This window comes from Physeter macrocephalus, chromosome 5, assembly GCF_002837175.3.
Source record: "Physeter macrocephalus isolate SW-GA chromosome 5, ASM283717v5, whole genome shotgun sequence".
Taxonomy (NCBI): domain Eukaryota; kingdom Metazoa; phylum Chordata; class Mammalia; order Artiodactyla; family Physeteridae; genus Physeter; species Physeter macrocephalus.
Genome location: NC_041218.1, coordinates 106,435,368 through 106,457,359, shown reverse-complemented (window position 1 = coordinate 106,457,359; position 21,992 = coordinate 106,435,368). Strand labels below are relative to the sequence as shown.

Sequence of the window (21,992 nt, the reverse complement as noted above, 5' to 3'; positions counted from 1 at the left end):
ACCGAAAAGGACTCCTGAACGTGCGCCAATTCGATCCTATATATTAAAGCCGTAAACAAAAAGGAAAAGGGGACGGCTCTGCAAGTTCCGACAAGGGCCTCAGAGCATACGCTCTAAACGCTGGCGGCGGGGCTGTCGGGTGGTTCACCCTTTAAAAAAACGAGACAAAGCAAAGGTAAGAGGAGACTGATACACTGAAATCTACTCCTCCAGGTTTCTCCCGAGAAACCGTGAGTCAAACGCGCATGTTGGGGGTCTCCAAAGTGATGAGGCGGGATTTTTAGAAAGAGGCATTGAATGATGGAATGGCAGCAAAACTTAGCCTTTCAGAAAGAGTTCGGTTTTCACATGGCTTATCCTCCAGCGGGCGACACTCCCACCAAGATGGTTTGGTTGCCACTAGTTTCTATCTCAGATTGGTAAAGAATTTAATACCCAAACCCCTGTCCTCGTGGACGGGGTAGTGGAGGCTTTGGCAGGAGAAAACAGCATTCTGTGTCCGGAAATGAAGGGATGCAGACCATCTTGCGTCTGACGGCTGCACCCAGGCTCCTGACATGCTCTCACGTTGGTGGCTGGAGGAAGAGGGTCTCCTATTGCTCCTATTCCCGTCCCCATCTCCCCGGGGGGCACAGTCCTGGTAGGTGGCCAGTCACGGGTGTCCCCACTAGGACTGTCACCACAAATGGTCAGTCTTCAAAATAAAATGTGAACAGGTCCCATCTTACCTAAACTGCATGCGTAAGGTGTCTTTTGAATTGAACAGAAACTTTACTCCTCTGCCCAAAAGGTGGAGACAACACGATAAATGTGCCAACGCCAGTGGCCACCGAAAGTTTGGACGTAAAACACAGCGTGAGCCGTTGCCGCCCCGGTGGGTGGCATCTTAGGTCATCATAAAGCCAGCGTCTGCCCCCGTTCTCCACAAGAGGAGAAAAACAAACCGATAAAAGCAGACTGAAGAGGCAGAGTGGCTTTTGTAAGCTAGCTCAGGGAAGTGAGGAAGGACATCACAGCCTCATGTGATTCTCCCCGGGGGCCAAACGCTTATCTGATTATCAAAACTGAAGCAGGAACTCAGAAAATTCACGGAGCAAAACAGCTGGGTTGTCAGGAAATGCGGACCGTTGTGGAGTTGTCATTTTTGTATTTGAATCAGGCAGTTCCCAAGATAATTTGTTTGTCATACATCTGGAAAACCGTAAAACACGTTTATTTTCAATCAGCATTCATTTTCGGTAAAAACTTCACTTCTACAATTTAGCAGACTTTGCTTTTCCTAACGTGCCTCTTAATCCTCCAATTATCCAGTGGAATGTCCCCGCCACATCCAGCCCCAAGGGAAGCTCGCAGGAGAGTAGTCAGGCTGCCCGCTTTGTAGTGAGGCGGAAATTAACGTGAAGGTAGGTTACGTGGTGATAGACCCTTCACAGGATACACTGGGACCCATATCACTTCATTCCTGATGGAGGAATAGACCTCGCAAATGAATCACTTTCCTGCTAATTCATGTAAAACCTGACTACACAGTGAAAGTTCTCTTCAATCAATATTTGATAACTGAATGAAATGCTGGCATACTAAATGGCCAAAATATAATGACTGCCTGCCCTGATAAAAAGAATAATTGCATTTAATGAGTCAACCCGCCGAGTATAGACATGCAGAGTAGACCGGCTCTTTGCTGCCCACTTCTGCCCACAAATAGTGCCTACGGGCCAAATAGGTGCCAACACGCGGAGTCTTTCGCTTACAGAACAAGTTCATCCCAGAAAGAGGGACATAGAGACCCTCAGTTTTATGGTTCCTGCCTTGACTTTTATTTTTAAAAAAAACAAAAAACGAAACAAGGAACTCCTGATTTGCTTTCATAATGCTTTTCCACTTTGCATAAATATAGTCGTAGGTCGTTACAGAAATAGTTTGGCCAAGCTAGGTTTGAATAAAGAGACATGCTAGAAGGTTTCCACTTTCCTGGAATCGGAGTGGAATGTATCAGAAAGACATGCTTTGTTAATCACCGACCCCGTCCTGAATTCTGTAACACGTCAAGTCCCCATAAATCACTGGGGTGTCCTGTGAAAATGCAGCCTCTGGTCCAGACCCAGAGGACACTGGGAGCTGGAGCAGGGACCCAGAGCATCCGTAGGTGGTGGGACGTGCAGCGGAGAGCGGACCGGAAACACTGCCGTTTCAGGGGGCCCTTTGTCGGGGAGCCTGGGCTCCACCTAATGTCCCCCCCCAGAAGCCAGGACTGGCACCTGCCATCACCGAGTGGCATGGGCGCACTGGGGTTTCCTTCTGGAGGACTGCAGCTGTCCGGGGCAAGCTCCCACATCGCCACCTCCGAGAGGGGCCAGGGCTGCCCTTGTACGAGTCGTCCATTGATGACACCATTTCACTTCCCCAGTTTTGCTGCTCAGTTTCATTTTTTTAAACTCAAGCGTCATAGTAACACTTTCCTGCCAACCTCTGAGGGCTCACGGGAGGGTAGTGGTAGAGGAACGTGCAGTAATCTGATTCTAAATGATGGGATTTTTAACAGGAAACTTCTAGAAAAGTGTCTGAATTATGGTGATTCTGTCCGGCCCTGTGCCCACTCTGTTCCCGTCTGTGAGGCGAAAAGGCAGAGTCACCGTGCTTTATAAACCCGGCTTCGCACTGGGTGCTGCTCCAAGGCACAGCTAAGCCCAGGCGAAACCTTGTAATTCAGTGTATTTTTTTTTCCTTTTTAAAAAGCAAATGTATTTTGTTTAATTTATTAATTTATTTATTTATTTTGGCTGTGTTGGGTCTCCGTTTCTGTGCGAGGGCTTTCTCTAGTTGCGGCAAGAGGGGGCCACTCTTCATCGCGGTGCGCGGGCCTCTCACTACCGCGGCCTCTCTTGTCGCGGAGCACAGGCTCCGGACGCGCAGGCTCAGTAGTTGTGGCTCACGGGCCCAGCCGCTCCGCGGCACGTGGGACCTTCCCGGACCGGGGCGCGAACCCGCGTCCCCTGCCTCGGCAGGCGGATTCTCAACCGCTGCGCCACCAGGGAAGCCCTCAGTGTATTTTTTAATTCACTTTCTTCTGATATAGGGTCAGAAATTTCATGATGTGGGCATCCGTGGAGACTTTCTTTTTTGCCCAGTTAAGTTATGAAAACGAGCTCAGACATTTCTTACAGGGAGTCTCTGAAATGACAGATTATAGAGTTACTGGGATTAAAAACTAAATTTTGAATTAATGATATGAAAGCCCTCATCCCAATTAAATAAAAGGGAATGTCAGCCTTGGAGGAACGTGGTCTAACTTGGCTACCATCAGCCGTATACGTGCGGGGGGCAGGCGATCACCAGTAGAAGTACACAGATATCGTGGGCTGTGTTCTGTCGTCTGGCTCCGGGGCCCTGATCCCTTTCCTGCTAACACCTCCAAAGGGAAACTACCTTGAGTTGAACTCCATGTTGTCACTTCAGGGAACGCTGTCTTCCAGTCCTCAGGCCCTGTGATACATGTTCATGCCAGCACAGCGATCAGAAACAAATAGATTTCCAGGAAAGCTTGCCAGCGGGATTAAGACACCAGGCCTAGCAGGATACACGAGAGCCGATGACTCAAATTGGAAGACAGATTGCACTCTCAAAGCCACGGCCCCTGTCTTTCCTGCCCGCCCTGTTCTGCAGAAGGGACGCATGTCTGTAAGGATGTGTCCTTTCTCGCTCTGCTGACTGGCTGTCCTGCACAGGCGCTGGCTGGACGGCAGGGTCCAAGCCCGTGTTCCCTCCAGCCCGTCCGACCTCAGGGGGCGCCCAGCAAGCACCTCGTCAGCACGGAGGGGACGCTTCACCATGTGTGGGGTCACACTGAGGCACGCTGGTCACCGAGAGTGGCCCACATCCTTGTCACAAGCATTTTCGTGGCATGAGACCTCCCAGCTTTCCAGGACAGCCAGCCTGAGGGTCCCCCTGCCAGAGCGAGTGGGTGGAGGCTTTTCCCCTGCGAGGTCGCCCTGGGCTCTTCTTCCTTCTTTTGTCTGCTTAGAGTTAAGCACGGCAGCCACACACACGTGTGTGTGTGTGTGTGTGTGTGTGTGTGTGTGAGTGAAGGCTCAGAAGTGTTTCTAGTAGGTAATTAACCATCTCTATTGGTCGCTCCTTGGGGCTGCCTATCAGCTATTTTAATCTCATCCAGTGTGGCCTCCTAACTGAGATTTTAGGTAGTTAGTTACTTTTATAATCACCTTCCCACCTGCCGAACTTCCTCTGCTCGGCCAAGTCCAATCTAGATCTAGATTTGGGGAAAATTCTGAATATATTCTGCTTAGTGTCGAGATTCCAAATGGTATGTGATTGACTATCACTGTAAATTAGTTTCCATTTTTCCAGTAGCACATCTGTCCTGCCCACTTAACATTAAGAATGATGGTAATCACGAAATTCAGAGGCCAATATAGACTTTTAAATTTAATCTGGTGTAGATTTTAAGAGTACCAGATATGCTTCTACCTAATGGCTTTTGCTAAGTGCTGTCTTGTTCACCAAAATCGTGTAAGCCAACTGGGAAAACTGACTGTACATTTTAACACATTCTTCTTTCTGAAGAAAAAATTGTTAATAGGAAGTGCATTTTCATGGTATCTCAACACCAGATATTGTGGCCACACAGGGCTCTTCTTCTTAAAAAAGGAAAAAAGGAAAAAAAAAGCATTTGTTTTTAAAAGAGCTTTAATGCTTACTTAAACATGACAAATGTATCCCTCTTTTAATTGAGAGTTCGATAAAAATGTTCACCGATTTTAGATTCTGAGACCTATGACTCCTCAATAGCATATTTCTTGAGCACAGATGCCCGTTTATTCCTTTGTTGGATTCAGAGTCTGGGGACATGAGCTGACACGCAGCCGAGGGTCCAGCGTTTTGTTGTTGTTTTTGTTTTTGTCACCACTCCAGCAATGCCACCCCTGAAAGAATTCCTAATGACAACTAAATTGCACCTCTCAGAATATTTGTACTGAAAATACAACTGTCTTCTATGAATATGGATAGAGCAATACTAGCTTCAAGGCTGTAGGATTGTGAGGAAAACAAAAAGCCAGAAACCTCAGTGCGGGTCAGATCTTGAGGCAGCACCAGGGGGAGATTCGGGACTTTTCTTTGGACGGTGCAGACCTTCCCTCCAGTTTCTCAACTTCTCATTTTATTCAATCTTTCTCTTTCTCTGTCTCTCCCACCCTCACACTCTGTCTGTCTCTCTCCTGATGTGCCTGCATAGGGACAGACAGGTAATGGAGAAGAAATTGAAAGGGAAAATACAGGGAAAATGTAAATGAAAAGAAGTTATTATAACTGTTATAATGAAGTGCCTTTCATTTAAATATAAGAATGTAACGCTGAAATGAACTTGTGATCCTGAAATGCATTTTTAATGAGTTTCCTTTTTATTTTGCTGCTTCAGTGGCATATTTTAAAGACCCTTTGAAAAAAGCCACATTAAAAGCCCCACCAAATGCCACAACACGCAAAATTGGATATTGGTTTATTCCAAAACTGCTGATCAGGAAGAGTGGCTCTTCATCACAAAATGTTGCAGTCACTTTATTTAAATGAGTTTGAATTTGCATTGTGATGTGCCATTCTGATTTAGGGGAAAAAAATTAGATTTTCAGATCAAATTGACCCAACCAGTGAAGCGTTAAGGAACTGGCAGGTTTAGTCTGAAAGCCTCGTGTTCCATCAAACCTGCAGCCGGTGGAAGTCACCGGGCCCGCGGGAAACAACTTTCTCGCCACGTCCTCCCCTCGTGCCAGCGCCGAGTCCCGCTCTCACCGGCTCCCTTCTCGTCCCCGCAGGAGAGCGGCCTTTCCAGTGCAACCAGTGCGGGGCCTCCTTCACGCAGAAGGGCAACCTGCTCCGCCACATCAAGCTTCACTCGGGCGAGAAGCCCTTCAAGTGCCACCTCTGCAACTACGCATGTCGCCGGCGGGACGCCCTCACCGGCCACCTGAGGACGCACTCTGGTAGGTCCTCTGGGCGCAGGCGGGGCTTGGCTTGGGGACTGCCTGGCATCCTCCCAGGGATGCCCTGCTCCCCCCGGGACGCCGCTCCCTCGGGCAGCGGCTGCACCCGACGGAGACAGCAGGGCCCCACCCGCCACGAGCTCTGGTTTCCCAACCGACCGGAGGAAATGGGTGGGGAAACCGAACGCACGCGCGCGTGCGCGCGCACGCACAGGCACGCACAGGCACGCACACGTCTCATCTTAGGTAGAGTTTTTCAGAGGGGGCCTCCTCGTCCCCTTGTGCCAGGTAAGTGGGTTTCCCTTTTAAAGGATTTTGCCAGCTCGTGCTTGTCTGGGGTGCGCTGCTAACGCCCCAAAGCTTCCCAATGCGTCTCGCAATGTTGACTGTTAAGCCACCCTCGCTACTGTTCCATGCCGAGCGTTCCGGGAGTCATCACGGGGCTAGTTTTCCCTGCAGAGGTGGTGGATAAGGGGATTCTGTCCTGATCGGTGTTGCCTGTTCCCTGAGGGCGCGCTCCCGACTGGGCCCAGGTGCAACGGTCACGCCAGAGGCCAGCCGAGGCCTCCGTAGGAGAGGCCAGTCGGGGGCTGTTATGAGATTTTAGTAAATGCATCCTGAGTAGTCCGGGGCTCAGCAAGGTCATGGTAAGCGAGAATGGCCCCCACTATTCGAAGCGCTCCAGCCCGAGAGCACGGATCCACCTCTGAGTAGACCGGATCTTCTGCCCCCGGAGACGCTTCCCTGGTGTTTCATGATCCAGTGGCTCCGTAATCTTCCAGGTCAGAGGAAGACAAGGGCGGGGCCTGTGTGCTGTGCCAGCACGCCGCCCCGCAGGGGTATTTGACATCACGCCCTTCCCAGCCCCGAGAGCAGGAGGTGATGGGCCCTCACCCCTGCCCTCAGGGAGCTCACCGTCCAGACTGTCCAGACCTGCGGTGGGAGAGGAGGAGGCTGTAGACCAGCTCCCCCCGACGCCCCCAGGACAGCAGCACGGGAGGCACCTCCACCAGAGGAGGGGATGTGTGTGCTTGGGGAAGGTTGGCTTGCGCTCAGGCCACTCTCCCCCAGAGGGCATGGGTGTAGTTGATGCCAGGGTCGGGGCCGCCTCCTCGTCACACATTTACCGAACACCCCGAGGAGGAGATGGCGGAGCCCCAGCGCGTGCCGGGTACCGTGGTGCGAACCTCCGAGGGGACCGCGGGCGCGCAGGGAGGGGACCGTCAGTCTCGGGCGGGAGGGGTCCGTCCAGGAGGAGGCAGCGCTTGGGCCCAGCCACAGGGCGAGTTTCTAGGCTCCCCTTCGGAAACGTTCCCGGTGAGCGTGTGGTCCTGGAAAGGGAGGTGCCGGGCATTTACAGGTGCTGTGGGGAGGTGGTCCTCCTCTGGTGGGTGGCGCCTGCAGGGAGCCGGCGGAAGGCCCCAGGGACAGTGGGGGGCGGGTCCCGGCAGCTCAGCGTCTCAGATGCTCGGCCCGGCCATCTCCCCTCGTTGCGACCTCCTTCCTGACCCTCGGCGTGGAGGAGCCCCCCAAATGCTCCTAGAGAACTGGGATGGCGCGTGGGAAAGCTTCTCAGAGTCCTGCGAGGAAGCAGCAGCCACACGAAGCCGAGGAGTGGCTTCTCCGCAAGGAGAGGTCAGCGGGGGTGACTGTGGGGCTTGGGCCCTGCTGAGGGCTGGGGGGGACTGTGCCGCAGGGCACAGGAAGACAGGCGGCTGCCCCGAAGTGGGAGGATGACACCGTGACAGCGAGCGTCCGCAGATGCTCACACCTGTGGCTAATGAGCAGCACATGTGTCGTCCGCCCAGAGGTGGAGGTTTGCAGGGTCTCTGTAGGCTTCAGGTGTGACAGTGACACCGTCTGTGTGCAGAGCCTACCCGGGGGTCTAGGGCAGAGAAACTTCACAGGCAGCCTTCGTGTGGAGTCAGGCTGACATCATCACAGCAGTAACACTGCGTTCGAGTTGTAGGATGTACAGTCTCCCCTTTGGTAGAAGACACAAAGACTCAGCCTTAGCTTGACGCCAACCGTACTGTTGTCATCTCTGGGTCACTCTGATTGGCAACAGAAATCTCCCCTGCGTATCAGCTCTATGGTGGAGTTAGAAACAGCTAGTGCAGTATTTTAGCTTATTCTGGCTCCACGCCTGCTTATTTCATTTGAGGCATGATGGTCTCCTGCTCCAAGCATGGCTGATTATATATGACAGTGGTAGACTTTGGACAGTTTATTTCTATTAGGGATCCACTGATGAGAGAGTAGACAAAACTGTAGTGAGAAAACCATCGCTGATCCAGGGCTGCTGGTGATTCTGCCATCCGAAAGTGCCACAGACACACAACTCCTGCAGAAAAAAAAAAAAAGACAGTGACTTAGGTTCCACAAGATGATTTCACTAGAATGAAATGAGGACTTCAGCCTTTGTCTGCAAATCCAAATGTGGTCACACGTTCTAGTCCGTTGTGAAATGGCCAGCCACACCCCCATTCCGCTAAAAACCACCATCAGCCTGGTAGCTTTCCCTGGCAACCAGTGGTGGCCTGAGATTCCAGCTATAAGATTTGTCCCATACTGATAAGAGGGGCTTGGGTAGTCTGGAAGGGTGAGGAAGGGTCCCCCTCCCTTCTTCTCTGCTTTCTTTGGAAACTGCAAGCTTGGCTAGAGACCTTCTTCCCTGCAGAATAGTGGACTACGCTTCAAGATATATTTTCGTTCAGTTGCTTTCATGAACTTCTTATGTTCCAGAGTGAAAATCAATCATATACTCAGACAGAAATGGGTATTCAGACACCAGGCTATATGTATGGAAATTTGCTAAAGCTGTAGCTTTTCCAGGAAAAGACATTGAGTGGGTTATCTATATTCTATTAGTTTCTAAAGGCCATACTCAATAAAACGTGCGGTTTTAGGCAACATTGTGTATGTCAACGTTGTTTCTTTGATGTTAGGGATACGACACTTTCTCCAGATAAAAAAAAAGATCCCTTTTCCCTCCAGTAAATGTTCCAGAAGTCAAATTTTGGGTTTCATTTTAGTCTTCTTAAACCATAGTTTCTGTTCACCTAAGGAAGAGATTTAACCAATACAAGATCTGGTTAAGCCGTTTCGCCAAACATTCCTATTTGGGTGGCATTGATTTTGACATAATACTCTCAAATATGTGAAATCTAACAATATGAGAAGGAACTAAAAGGTTCTGGCTTTAGGATGGAAATTTGTATTGTATAAATAACAGAAGTTCCTTTATCCATTTTATCTCCTAAAATGCTATTAAAATCTTTAAACTTAGGCATGATATGAACTTGTGCTAGTCTTCTTTTCCTAAAATACCACTCAGTAAAATTCAGGAAGAACTAAACTCTGTATAGAAGTGCACTGCTCAGTACAGTAGCCACGAGCCATATGTGGTATATACATTTTAATTTTAATTAGTTAAACAAAATTCAAACTTCTGTTCCTAGTGGCGCGAGCCATACTTCTAATGCTCAGTGGACACGCGTGGCTGGTGGCTGCCATTTTGGACAGAACCGGTGGAGAACATTTCCTTCTTCAGAGTAAATTCTGTTGGACAGGGCTGATCTAGAAGCCATGCCATCCCTAAAGGTCTCTGGGTAGAAAACAGAGCTTCTCCAGGTTAGAACAAGAAAATACATTTTGGAAACAAAATGCTCATTTCGTTAGAGTCTATTTATCCACTGCGGTGTCTTAGAGACCTCAAGGTATTTGTTTAGCACTAGTTTAGGAGTTGAATTCACTTTGGCTGCATTAGACCTGGCGCCACCGTCACTCCAGACCTGGCCCACGGTGTGGCCATGGACAAGAGGCCACCTTTGGAGCTGAGTCTGTATATTATCCAGCCAGCTCGGGCCTTCCTCCCATCTCTGCCCTGTTGTCGGGCATCCCTGTTATAACACTGCAGTGGTTTGTTTCCCCCGGTTAAAGTTCAGACTTTGTGATTGAAGTAGAAGAGAATTTGTCAGGCAGTGAACAAGTTAAAGTGAAAAAAAGGTAACAGGAGTTCTTGGTACAATCAGGAAACCCCTGGGCATTCACATCTTTAAATTCAGTCAACTCGGCGGAGCCCATAATGCTTTTAGCTCTCAAGAGCAGAGGGTTTTTTTTGCCTTTTTGGTAAAAAGTGTATTGCATGCCTTCCCATGACACGTACGGCCGCTATTTAATCGGGGTCTTGAACTCCATTGTGTCTCCTGCAGTTGGTAAGCCTCACAAATGTGGATATTGTGGCCGAAGCTATAAACAGCGAAGCTCTTTAGAGGAACACAAAGAGCGCTGCCACAACTACTTGCAAAGCATGGGCCTTCCAGGCACACTGTACCCAGGTAAGCGCCGAGGGCACAGGCTGCCTGGCCTTGGCTCCCCCTCCCTCCCCAGCTGGGGGGAAGGAGGGCCCCCCCGCCCGCTGGGATGCAGCTGGACCAGAGCACAGGCCCGGGAGCCACCACAGCTGGGACGGAGGGACGTTTTTGGCCGCTGAACTCTCACTAGGAGTGCCCTGTGCTTCCCAGCTTTCCAAGACCTCCTCTTACCAGGGAGCACGTGACCTTGAAACCCCTTCCTCTTGAAATCTGGGGAAGCTTCGAAGATTGTAGTGACCCTTGAAAGTCTGGGGTTTTTTTCTTTTCTTTCCGGTTTTTGGTGTTTTGGTGTTTTCTTTAATGTGGAGTATCGATCGCTTCTTTGTGCTTAGTTATCAAAATAAGATGTGAAATCTGGTTTTAAAAATGATTTTTTCATGACGTGGATCAAATAAGAGCTTTCAGGCCATGTTTTCATTCATCAGTGTCGGCACCTGCCTGGAACATGGGATGGTTGGAAGACCCTGACTGTCTGTAGTCTTGCAGCTGTCACAGGTTTCAAGGGAAGCTTGCTTTTTTTCCTCATGTGCTCTGGTGCTTCACTGTGTATTGCATCTCGAGATAACATTCGGCTCTGATCTGAGATAACGTAAAGTGAAAGATGTAAGCAGAGAGAGTGTGGATCCATTTAGTCCTAAGATGCAGATTGATTCCCTTTGGTGATCAGATGGTTTGGGATTCTTCATGATGGCTTTCTGTCCTGTACTCAGATGAGACGGCTTCTCGTGTGGAGTGAGTGCTGGTTGAGGATCCGTAAAAGCCAGTGGAAGTCCTGCAAGGCTACACCGGGTCTCGGGCCGGCAGTGGGTGGGGGGTCTCGCTGTGCTGGGCTGGTTGACCCGTGCCCTCTGTGCATTTCTCATCACCCATCCCTCCCGGGTCCCCCAGGACCAGCCCCCATGAGCACTCAGATGGGCCCTTAAGCAGGCTCACCCCTCTCCATCTCCTTAGGTTGGAGCCATTCTTTGGGCTTAGGTAGGTACAGACAAAGCCTAGCTTATGAGATGTAGCAAAGATTTAATTTTTCTGAATATGATTTCATTTAGGAAAAGGCTTTTTGGTCATCTGTCATAATTTGCTAATGTCTTTGTGGAAACCATGAGGTTCCCTTGAGCCTTAGGTGCACAGATTGCGTTACAAGCTTAGAGAGAAATGAATCAAATGGCAGAAGAGTCAGTGGTCTGGGAGCTCTGGGCTCGTGGCCCCTCACTGTGCTGTCTCTGAGGGTCTCAGGAGGCCCCATGGCCTGGCAGAGAGGAAACCCCGCTTGAGGTGCGGCAGGCGCCCTGGACAGGCCACGGGCCCGGCTTTGCAGAGAAGGATGGATACACTGCGAAGCATATTAGCTTGATAGATCAAAAATACTACCAGTGCAACTGAATTCTACGGATTTTTATGGGTACCCCTCCTATAGATCAGGGTGTGGGCTGTTACGTTTGCCCATTTAATAAGAAACCCACATTTCCAAGGCTAAAAAATTACATTTACCAGCGATAATAACCAATTTTCAAAGTGGCGTTCATCATGAAGCAATGAAGACATAAAATGCTTAGAAATAATCTTAGCAGGTCATGTGCAGTCCACGATGAAGAAAGCTAGAAAACAATACTGGGGCCAGAAAACATGGAGGAGTCACAGGGAGAGAGGCCTGGACACTGCACGTGTGTCCTCTGGGATCACGGCATGGTTTTAGCATGAAATTGGTTTGTCAGTCTTATTGGAATGTTATAAAGTGTATCTGGAAAAGTAAATGAGGGAAATGGCATTTTTTAAAAAGAAGAGTAATGTCTAATGCTGTATTCAAGTGTAGCTGTCATCTGGACCTCTTTGAAGAATAGACAGACAAATCAATAATAGAAATGGATAAACCTTCCAGAGACCCTGTGATCAATCAGCCTGTCCCATCTGAAAAAGGAAGAAGCACAGAGCAGTGGAATTTCAATGGACTTTTCAGAATCGGTGTGGGAAGAATCGATTAGCCGCTTGGAAGAGAATCAGTTTGCATTTTTAGCTTCTTATAGCTTAGGAGAAATTGCAGGGGGATGAAAGAGTGATATTTCCAAAAATCCAACCATTAAAAACTAGAACACGGATGGTTATGCAGGATACAAAGCTGCGTCTTCAATTATGGAAAGAAAGGGATGACATAGAAGAGCACAGGTTGGCTAGAAACACTTCCTAGATCAACATTCACCTCCGCAATTTCTAGATTTCCTGCGGTGCATGTCTTTTGATTTTCCGGTTTGCTGTGTTCAGGGTCCAGGAGCTCTGAGTTCATTCCCATGTTGCCAGGACTGGCAGCATCTTTGTGGCCAGGTTTCTCCTGCACCTCTGTTCCCTGTGGCAGAGTCGAGCCTTAGATCATTTCTAGCTGAGAGCTCTTTGACTCTCAGGAAGGCTGCTGTCAGGATTGACTGAATTAGTGGATTGGGGTGTATTTGAAAAGTTAAGAGGACTTGTCAAAAGGACACAATTACTTAATCACGGTCCAGCTTCTAGGGACAGTGCTGGTGCTTATTCCCTGGTCTTGGGAGATAAGGCAGGTGTCATTAGCAGGTGGCTCTGGTCAGCCTCCATCTGGCTGACAGGGTTGCTACGAAGATTAGAAATAATCTCCGTGAAGATCCTGGCTCTTGTAGGTGCTGGGCACATGTCATATTTAACACTGACGATGAGACTGAATCCTTTCACCGTTAAGTGTTTCTAAACTGGTCTTTCTAACTGTCTTTGACTTTAGTCATTAAAGAAGAAACTAATCACAGTGAAATGGCAGAAGACCTGTGCAAGATGGGATCGGAGCGCTCGCTCGTGCTGGACAGACTAGCAAGTAACGTCGCCAAACGTAAGAGCTCTATGCCTCAGAAATTTGTTGGTAAGAGTTAAACGCTTCCTGTCTCTTAAAAGAACAACCACGCGGGTGCTTTAGATGGTGATTAGTTGAGGGTAGAAGAAAGGAAAACATATCTCAGGTTTTAAACAGCAAACATTGGCAAGCTTAACATTTCTCAAATATCTCGGAATGGTTTTCCAATAGGCTTCTTAAAAATAACAGACCTTCTCCCGGGAGTTGTCCTTAGAGGTGGTTCTGCAGCGTCTGGGGCGCTCGGTGAGCTCTGCCTTTGGATGCTCTGTGTCCATTGGGGGTGGCCTGTCAGTGAGCACAGGGCAGGGGGCACGTGGCCCGGAGAGCAGCCTCTCTGAGCCTCAGGTGCTCATTTTTCAGAAGAGGCTCATAATGCTCCCTACGTGGGCTACTTGGAAGGCTAAAAGGGCAGAATTGCAGGGCAACTGGCCTACGAGGTGCCCAGCAAGGGGATACCTCTGACTCTCTACCTGTGCCAGGTGCTTTCAGGGTGGGGCAGCCCTTCCTCTAGGAGGTTACTGTCCAGTGTAGCCATCATCCCATCCAGCCCAGACACTGGAAGTTCAAGAAGGATGACACCTGGGCAGGCGGGAGGGAGGAAGGGCTCTGGGCTGGGGACCCAGCCGGAGGGTGTGAGTTCACAGCCACACTGTCACCTTCGCAAAATTAGTCAAGCTCTCCAGCCTTGGTTCCACTCTCTACGTATCTCACAGGGTTTTATGAGCATAGATTAACACCAAGGAAGTGAGAACGTTTAGAAGCCCTCAACGTGGAGATAATATCATGGAGATGATGTAGAAAGAGGAACATAGAGGAGAGGGTCACGTCCAGAGAGGAGGATCACGGGGGGAGGGTCATGTCCAGGGAGGAGGACCAGGGGAGAGAGTTACATTCCAGGGAGGGGGATCATGGGAGGAGGGTCACGTCCAGGGAGGAGGACCAGTGGAGAAGGTCATGTCCAGGGAGGAGGATCACGGGGGTAGGGTCACATCCAGGGAGGAGGACCACGGGGAGGGTCACATCCAGGGAGGAGGACCAGGGGAGAGAGTTACATTCCAGGGAGGGGGATCATGGGAGGAGGGTCACGTCCAGGGAGGAGGACCAGTGGAGAAGGTCATGTCCAGGGAGGAGGATCACGGGGGTAGGGTCACATCCAGGGAGGAGGACCACGGGGAGGGTCACATCCAGGGAGGAGGACCAGGGGAGAGCGTCACGTCCAGGGAGGAGGATCACGGGGGGAGGGTCACGTCCAGGGAGGAGGATCATGGGGGGAGGGTCACGTCCAGGGAGGAGGACCGGGGGGAGGGTCACATCCAGGGAAGAGGATCAGTAAAAGCTTGTGAAGCTGACAGTGACCTGTCACTGGGAGGGAGGAAGAGGATTTCAACATGTTTTTGACAGTGGAAGAATGGAGGAGGGTTCTAGGCAGATGGATACAAATACAGAGAAATGGTGATGCCGTTTGGGGGCTGGAGGGGGACGTGTGGACACGTCCAACAAGCAGGGCGCGTCCCGGGGTGACTCACAGACCCTCAGGGAAGCCATAGCAGTAAAGCCCGAGTCAGCTCTGGCCACAGGTGAATGGCCTTGGAATGCCAAGGTGAGAAATGCAGCCTCAATGCAGTAGGCAGAAGAAAGCATTGGCGTATTTTTGATTGGAGCCACATCTTGGAACATAGAGAGCTCGAGTGCCAAAGATTGACTGGAGATGCGAGGACAGTGGGGCTGTGGCGGAAGGAGGGAGGTATGGGGGCCGTGCCGGGACTGGGGATGGAAATCATGAGTCATGGGGACACATGTGCCACTGACAGGTTCTGGGAAAAGGTAGAGTCTGGGTCTGATCTGCTCGTTTTCAAGGACTTTCTGAGTGACGCCCCGTGGGAGCCTGGGAAGCATGTGTTGGGAGAGGGCGTGGGTCCAGCACCGGGTTAGAGGTCAGTGAGGCCTGGGGCAGCTGCTGTCCTGCAGGAGGAGGGCAGGACCAACAGGAGGCCAAGTTCTTGGGCTCCATCCTCTCTCTGACACTTAAAACAGTCTCCATTTTGATCGGGTTTTAAGTAGAGGCTTGTCATAGGCTGGGGGTTGGGAGGGGTGGGGCGGAGGTAGGATTCAGTTAAAAAACACTTTTGCAAAGCACGGGCTGGAGACACGGTCTGGGGAGTCGCCCACACAAACCTGAGCCTTTAGACTGTTGCGCGGGGGAGGCCTCATGTTTCCTGAGCAGAGGGGGAGTGACGTGTCGCGGAGGACCGACTCCTGGGGGTGGGACTTCAGGTAGCACCGGGTGGAGGGGAGCCTGGGCCCCCTCAGCTCCTCCCCGGAGGCCTTGTGTGGAGGGGGCTTGGGGGCCGGTGACCAGGAGAGACGGAGCAGAACGTGTGCCCGAGGATTGTTGACAGCCACGGGCTCTGGGGAGCAGGGTACCACTTCCTCCTTCAGGTGAGGAACGTGAGGGATGCCAAGGGCTTTATAAATGGGCCTTTCGGCCCCTGCAGCTTACGGAGACTTCAGATAACTATCTGTGAAACTCCGCAGTAGCCACCGCGGGTGAGACCACAATTTAGGTGTTGTATTGAGATTTAGATGCTTTTGCATTTAAATCAATCAATCAATCAATCAATCAATCAAACAATCAGTCAATCAGCAAGCAAAACCAGAACCCCTCTGTCTGATCAAGCAAAGCTAAGGTAAAAAGAAGTCCCTGGGGAGAGGTGGACAGCACAGGGGAAGTGGCAGGGCCCGGGGGGGAACGACAGTAGACAGTAGGGCAAGGATGGCAGAGTGGAGACTGGACCAAAGGGCTCAGAACTGGCTGTGTGTTCTGTTAGGTGTTTCCCCAAGAGTTTGGTGATCGGCAGTTTATTTCTAAAATAATGCCTCTTCTTGCCCCCAGATGACTACCTTACCCTCATGTCAACTTGATGGGGTTTTCATCAACCACTCCTAACTTGTGGTTTCTCCATCTCTAAAATTAAAAAGGAGATGGACCTCTAACCTTCTACTAGAAGTGGTCTATCTTGTATATAAATTCAGAAAGAGTGTGTAGGAATGCAGCTGTTACCGTACAAGCTGGCAGGGTATTAGTGGGGTTGAGAGAGCTCCGAGTTTGCACTCAAGAGAGGCTCAGACCCAGCCCTTCTACTACTATTTCTGTTTATTTAGAGTGATCTCTTAATTGATTGGACTTTACATGCCACTCTTTTCAAGAAGCTTCTGTAGGTGTTCTGTTTTCATAATTGCTTTGTGTTTGAGGAGGTCTGCCTGCTGCCTTACTACCTGAAGAGCATGCTGACGAGTATGTGATGTTGGTCACTCTTTTTTTTCCCCTGAGAACTTTTTAGATCTTGCCATCATGACTGAAAGCAAGATTTCCATTTTCTCTCTGAATGCCTGAAGAGTTTTTTCTTTAACCTAAAAGTTAAATACCCTAACTGGGATGTGTCTTGGTGTTTTTGCATTCTGAATAAAAATTTCCTGACATTTTAATCTGGGGATTCCCTTCTTTTCTCTTTTATTTCTTGGAAATTCTCTTTTTTATAAATATATATTTTGTTTCATCTGCTGTGATCTCTATTCAGAGATACCAGGTGTCCTTATGTTGGAGAGTTTGTCTTCCATATCTGTTAGCATTTCTGTAAGTTTATTTTTTTGGCCTTTTCACATTTATTCACCGTTATTATCTTGTGTTTTTCCTCTATGTCAGTAATTCCATTGTTAGGAGTTTATGTTCTATTACTTGATGTTTCTAATCCATGTATTAATTCTGTAAAAATACTGTTTGGACCTCATTTTGTTTCCTGAGATCTAAAATCTCTGTTTTCATCTTATTCTGTTGTTTTAGCCTGCCATGTTTCAGTATCTTTTTTAATTGAATCCGTGTCACAAAGCAATTATGAGACATTGCTTCTCTTCCTTGAATTAAGCTTTTCCCTAGGATGGGCTTAGTGGTCTGTGTTTTACTTCCTTTCTTCCCTTGTCTTGCTAGAAAATATCTTCACAGCAACCATGACCTTTTCTTTTCATCTTGCTTATTCAGCTTGGGCTGATAGAGCTTGATTGACATGTCTACATTCTTCCTATTGTAACTGGGATTTTTTTTTTTTTTTTTCCTGTGAGAGCTATTGACTTTTCTCAATCCTGAAAGAATGCCAAGGATGGGGTTGGGGGAGTTCAGGTGAGGCAAAGTGCAGTCTTTGTTAAAAGAGTTCCTCTCTGCCCTCTCTCCCTCGCTCTGAGACCTGGTTAAATGCCCTACACCAGTTATCACTGCACTGTACCTGGTTGGGGAGTATTTCCCACAGGGGCTACTCTGGCCCTTTGGGCTGTTTCCTCCCAGTGTACGGCATTGAGGACTTAACTCCTGTCTCCCATCCAGAGAACCAGCCTCCCTGCTCACTTGGCCAGGGTCACCTGGTCTCGTTAGCAGAGGTTTTAACTGCTTTTTGATCAGAAGTGGAAAAAGACAACTATTTGAATTCTCTGTGGATATGAGGATATTAGGGAAAATGCTGAAGACCTGTTGGTTCATGCTTAAGGTTTTTGTAAGTGAGATCAACAGCCAAGCTTTGCCATGTATCTCATGCCAGAATTTTCTTTCCTTGGCCCTTGGTTTTTTAGAAACATGTATTTCATTAGACTATGTACCTTTCTTTAGCGTATTGCCAAGGTGAATGTTGTGGGATTTTCTCACTTTGTGGAATATTAGGGAAGAGAAATTCTGTGGGTGGTTTCAATATGCCACGTGAGTCTGAAGTCTATGTTGTTGTTTTTTATTTCCTACATCCTTTTGTTGTTGATTCCCAGTTGTAAAGACAACAGATTTCAATGGTTGCTTAGGAAACCACGGAACCATGACTCTGGGAGAAACAGGATGATTAGATGGGCAAGCACCACTTTTGGTGGAGCTGTAAGCGCTTTTGTATGTATGAGAATTGTCCGTGAAGTCCACTCCCCTCCTCTCCCTGCTGGGGTTTGGCGGAGGGATAGACTGAGATACCAGCCAGAAGGGACTCCTTCTCCGCCGAGGTTAATGTAACCAGACACTTGGCACCTCGACACAAAAAACAGGAAAAAAAAAAATCACGTGGTTTCTGTAATGCTACTCAATTACTTCTAACCTTAAATGGGGAGAAACACCACTTCTGGATCCCTGCCACCCAACTTTCGTAGACATTCCATTCTGTTCCAGTTCTGCAGAGGGCGTGGCAGTCCGCTGACAAGTTTCTTTGTGTCCTCCAAGGGTCACACTGTACTGTTGTCAGGGCGTGTGTCCCTCCTGTGACCACCAGCAGATTTGAACGAATGAGAGCCAGTGGCCGCTGGATGACACACGTCCCTAGCAAAGCAAGAAGTGGGACCTAATGATGCTTTCTAGTACGATGGGGCAGTTATCGAAGGTTACAGACATTTTTGAGGATTATTAATAAGTCTCCGAACCGTGGAGCAGTTGATCCTTTCGTTGCTAAGAACCAGCCGCAGACCGTGATGTCAGCTGCCAGTGTGGGATGTGTGGGGTTCCTTGCTGTCACCAGCCTCACCAGCCCCCGTCAGCCGTAACCTGGACCCTTGGGCAGCCGGAAGGCATTCCTCACCTTTGCCTCCCGCCAGTGACCGAGAAGGGTGCTTCCTTCCTTCAGACCTTTCCGTCTTCCTTCAGACACAGTCTCTGCGGGGTTCACCCAGCCTACTGATCCGCCCAGGGCTCTGGCCACCTTCACCCATCCCTTCAAGGCTCCAGTCTCCCTCTCCTCTCGGTATCCTCTTGCTGTTCCCCGTGCGGGACACGCGTCACGGGCTGCAGCTGGCTCTTAGCAACAGAAGGATAAGCTGCTCCATACTTCCTAGACTTAGGAACAAGCCTTAAAAAAAATCTGTGACCCTTGCTAACTGTCAGGAATATGCCTCATCATACTAGAAAGCATCAGTAGGTCCCCGTAGCAAACCTTCCTTTCCTTTCGTGCAACTTCTCGGACAGGGACGCGCTGCATGTTATCACGTGTTAATGTCTGTCTCCCCCGTGGGCTGCTGAGGATGGGACTTGTTCGCCATTCCGTCCCTCCTGTCTGCTCCAGGGGGGACGCTTGGTGGAGATGTGGTGCGAGAAGGAAAGAAACAGAGTGAGGGACAAAACGTAAACAATTCAGCCCTGCCTGTGGATGGCCTCTCGTCCTGGGACTTATTAACTAACCACCGCTGAAAGTCAAGCGGATCAATAGCCCTGACAACGAGGGCAGACAGTTCATTAACGCATTTGCTAATGAAGCCATGGTTTCCTACTGAGCTTAGAACCAGTATATCGAGAAGGTGTATCTTCAAGTATATTCATTGTATTTCACTGTGAACATTTAGACTCGAAAGTTAATTCCAAGAAGTCAAATCTTTTCTCAAATTTGTAGAAGGCTCGCCGCCTTCTACAAGCGGTGATATTAGATCGTAAGTGTCTCGAGGCTAAGCTTGCTGACAAGTCCTTGTCAACAATTCTCGGGCATCGTTCATGCTCAGTCATTGCTTGAAAGGACAAGTAAATGTCGCCCCTGGAGCCTCCTTGCTTTGCTCCCGCCTCTCCACCACGTGACGCTGCAGCACAGGCTCGGTGCTGCTGCGAGCTGGGAGGCGAGTGGAATCGGAGGCCAGGCAAGATGTGGAGGCCGGCACGTCTGATGACGCTTTTCGCTGTCCCGCAAGTCAGAGCCAGCTTTGTGCTACTGACGAGACTGATACCGTTTCACTATGAAGAACAGACAGTTTTCGTATTTTTGATTAAGCCTTACTCTAGAGTATTAAAGATAGGAATTTAAAACGTACGAGATAATATTATTTTAAATAAGTACCTTGCACATTGTTGTAATCATATCATTATGTTTTAATTAAATAAATTTGATAAATGAAGCAGCCGTTGTAAATTTCTTAGAACAGTATATTGAAAAGACATCATTTAAATATTAATGTTAAATATAAAAATGTTTATAACATCCGGAGTAAAAGACACAAGTGTTGGTTGCGTCCGTTTGAATATAAGCTGTTTAAAGTGGCACACCATCCTTGGCTCCCCTATTCATTTATCGATCTGTCCAGACAGACAGATTGGTTTAAACCCCGACCCCGGGCAGAGCCCCGTGCCCGGTGCCCGGCCGGCCGAGATGTGTCAGCTCTCCCCCGTGTTGGAGGCGCTCCCGAGGTCGGTGTCCCCGCAGGTGTAGATGTCGGCTCTTGCCGCCGGGCGCAGAGGTAGCCGGGCCTCTCTGACTGTCCCCCGCTTCCCACAGGGGACAAGTGCCTGTCGGACCTGCCCTACGACGGCAGCGCCAGCTACGAGAAGGAGAACGAGATGATGCAGACGCACGTGATGGACCAGGCCATCAACAACGCCATCAGCTACCTGGGGGCCGAGTCCCTGCGCCCCCTGGTGCAGACGCCCCCGGGCAGCTCCGACGTGGTCGCGGTGCTCAGCCCCATGTACCACCTGCACCAGCCCCACGCCGAGGGCCCCGCGCGCTCCCACCCCTCGGCCCAGGACGGCGCCGTGGAGAACCTGCTGCTGCCCTCCAAGGCCAAGTCCGCGTCCTCCGAGCGCGAGGCGTCGCCGAGCAACAGCTGCCAAGACTCCACGGACACCGAAAGCAACACGGAGGAACAGCGGGGCGGCCTCATCTACCTGACCAACCACTTCAACCCGCACGCGCGCAACGGCCTGTCCATCAAGGAGGAGCGCGCGGCCTACGACGTGCTGCGCGCGGCCTCCGAGGGCCCGGCGGACGCGCTGCGCGTGATCGGCACGAGCGGGGAGCCCCTCAAGGTGTACAGGTGCGAACACTGTCGCGTGCTCTTCCTGGACCACGTCATGTACACCATCCACATGGGCTGCCACGGCTTCCGAGATCCCTTCGAGTGTAACATGTGCGGCTACCACAGCCAGGACCGCTACGAGTTCTCGTCCCACATCACCCGGGGGGAGCACCGCTTCCACATGAGCTAAAGCACCCCCCACCCCCACCCCAAACCCCGCCCCCGCCCGCGGACCGCGCCCCGCCCCCAGGAAGAGCATCCAGGACCCGCGCCAGCCCCTGCGCGGGCAGCCGGCATGGACCGACCGCTGTGCTTGGACCTCCAGGTCGTGTTTCGTTTTGTTCTGAGTTGGTTTGCTTTTGAAAACAAGAAGTTTTTCTTGTTAGATGCAGGGTTGCATTCGGAGCCCCCGAAAGGCTCTCTTACTAGACGATTCTGTACGCCGCTGGCTGAAATCCCCTCCCCTGTTGCTTCCTAGAAATTGCTGTCCTCCAAATGATGGGTCATTTTCGGAGAGAATTTTATAAAAACAGGCGGAAGCCCGGGAAGGAATGAGCCGGTTCCGTGCTAAGCACGGGATTCACGCCCCAGATGGGGTTTCCGAGGTCCCAGGAGCCGTGTGCGCAGCCCCTGAGCTGTGGTCGTGAGCTGACCCTGGGGGCGAGGGGCCCTACAGCAGGGCCGGAAGCCGCGTGCATCCAGGGAGGACAGGCCACAGGCTCTAGACAAAGATATGATTCTAAGTCAAATTCTGCACATTGCTGGGGACAAGGGACCATTGGGCAGCAGGAGGGAGGGACTGCAGAGCCTTTGGACTCATTCTCGACTTCCAGACCAGACCGTGAGGTTGCTCAGCCCCAGCTCAGCCGTCTGAGGCCTGTTGTCACGTGGCATGAACTCCTGTCCCCCTGGGGCACCTGGGACTACTGTCCTCTGCCCCCTCATACCGGTACTTTTAAGGCCCCCCCA

General features: G+C 50.3%; 1 protein-coding gene across 1 annotated transcript in view; it reads left to right on the top strand.

Annotated features, from left to right (window-relative positions):
* Positions 1–21,236, top strand: part of IKZF1 (IKAROS family zinc finger 1) — a 93,728-nt gene extending 72,492 nt beyond the window's left edge. Inside the window, exons 6-9 of the mRNA XM_024115116.3 lie at positions 5,832–5,999; positions 10,214–10,339; positions 13,113–13,247; positions 20,504–21,236. Of these exons, the coding sequence (XP_023970884.1) occupies positions 5,832–5,999; positions 10,214–10,339; positions 13,113–13,247; positions 20,504–21,213 (1,139 nt within the window). The 3' untranslated portion in view covers positions 21,214–21,236. The remainder of the gene's footprint in view (positions 1–5,831; positions 6,000–10,213; positions 10,340–13,112; positions 13,248–20,503) is intronic.
* The last annotated feature ends 756 nt before the right edge of the window (positions 21,237–21,992 follow it).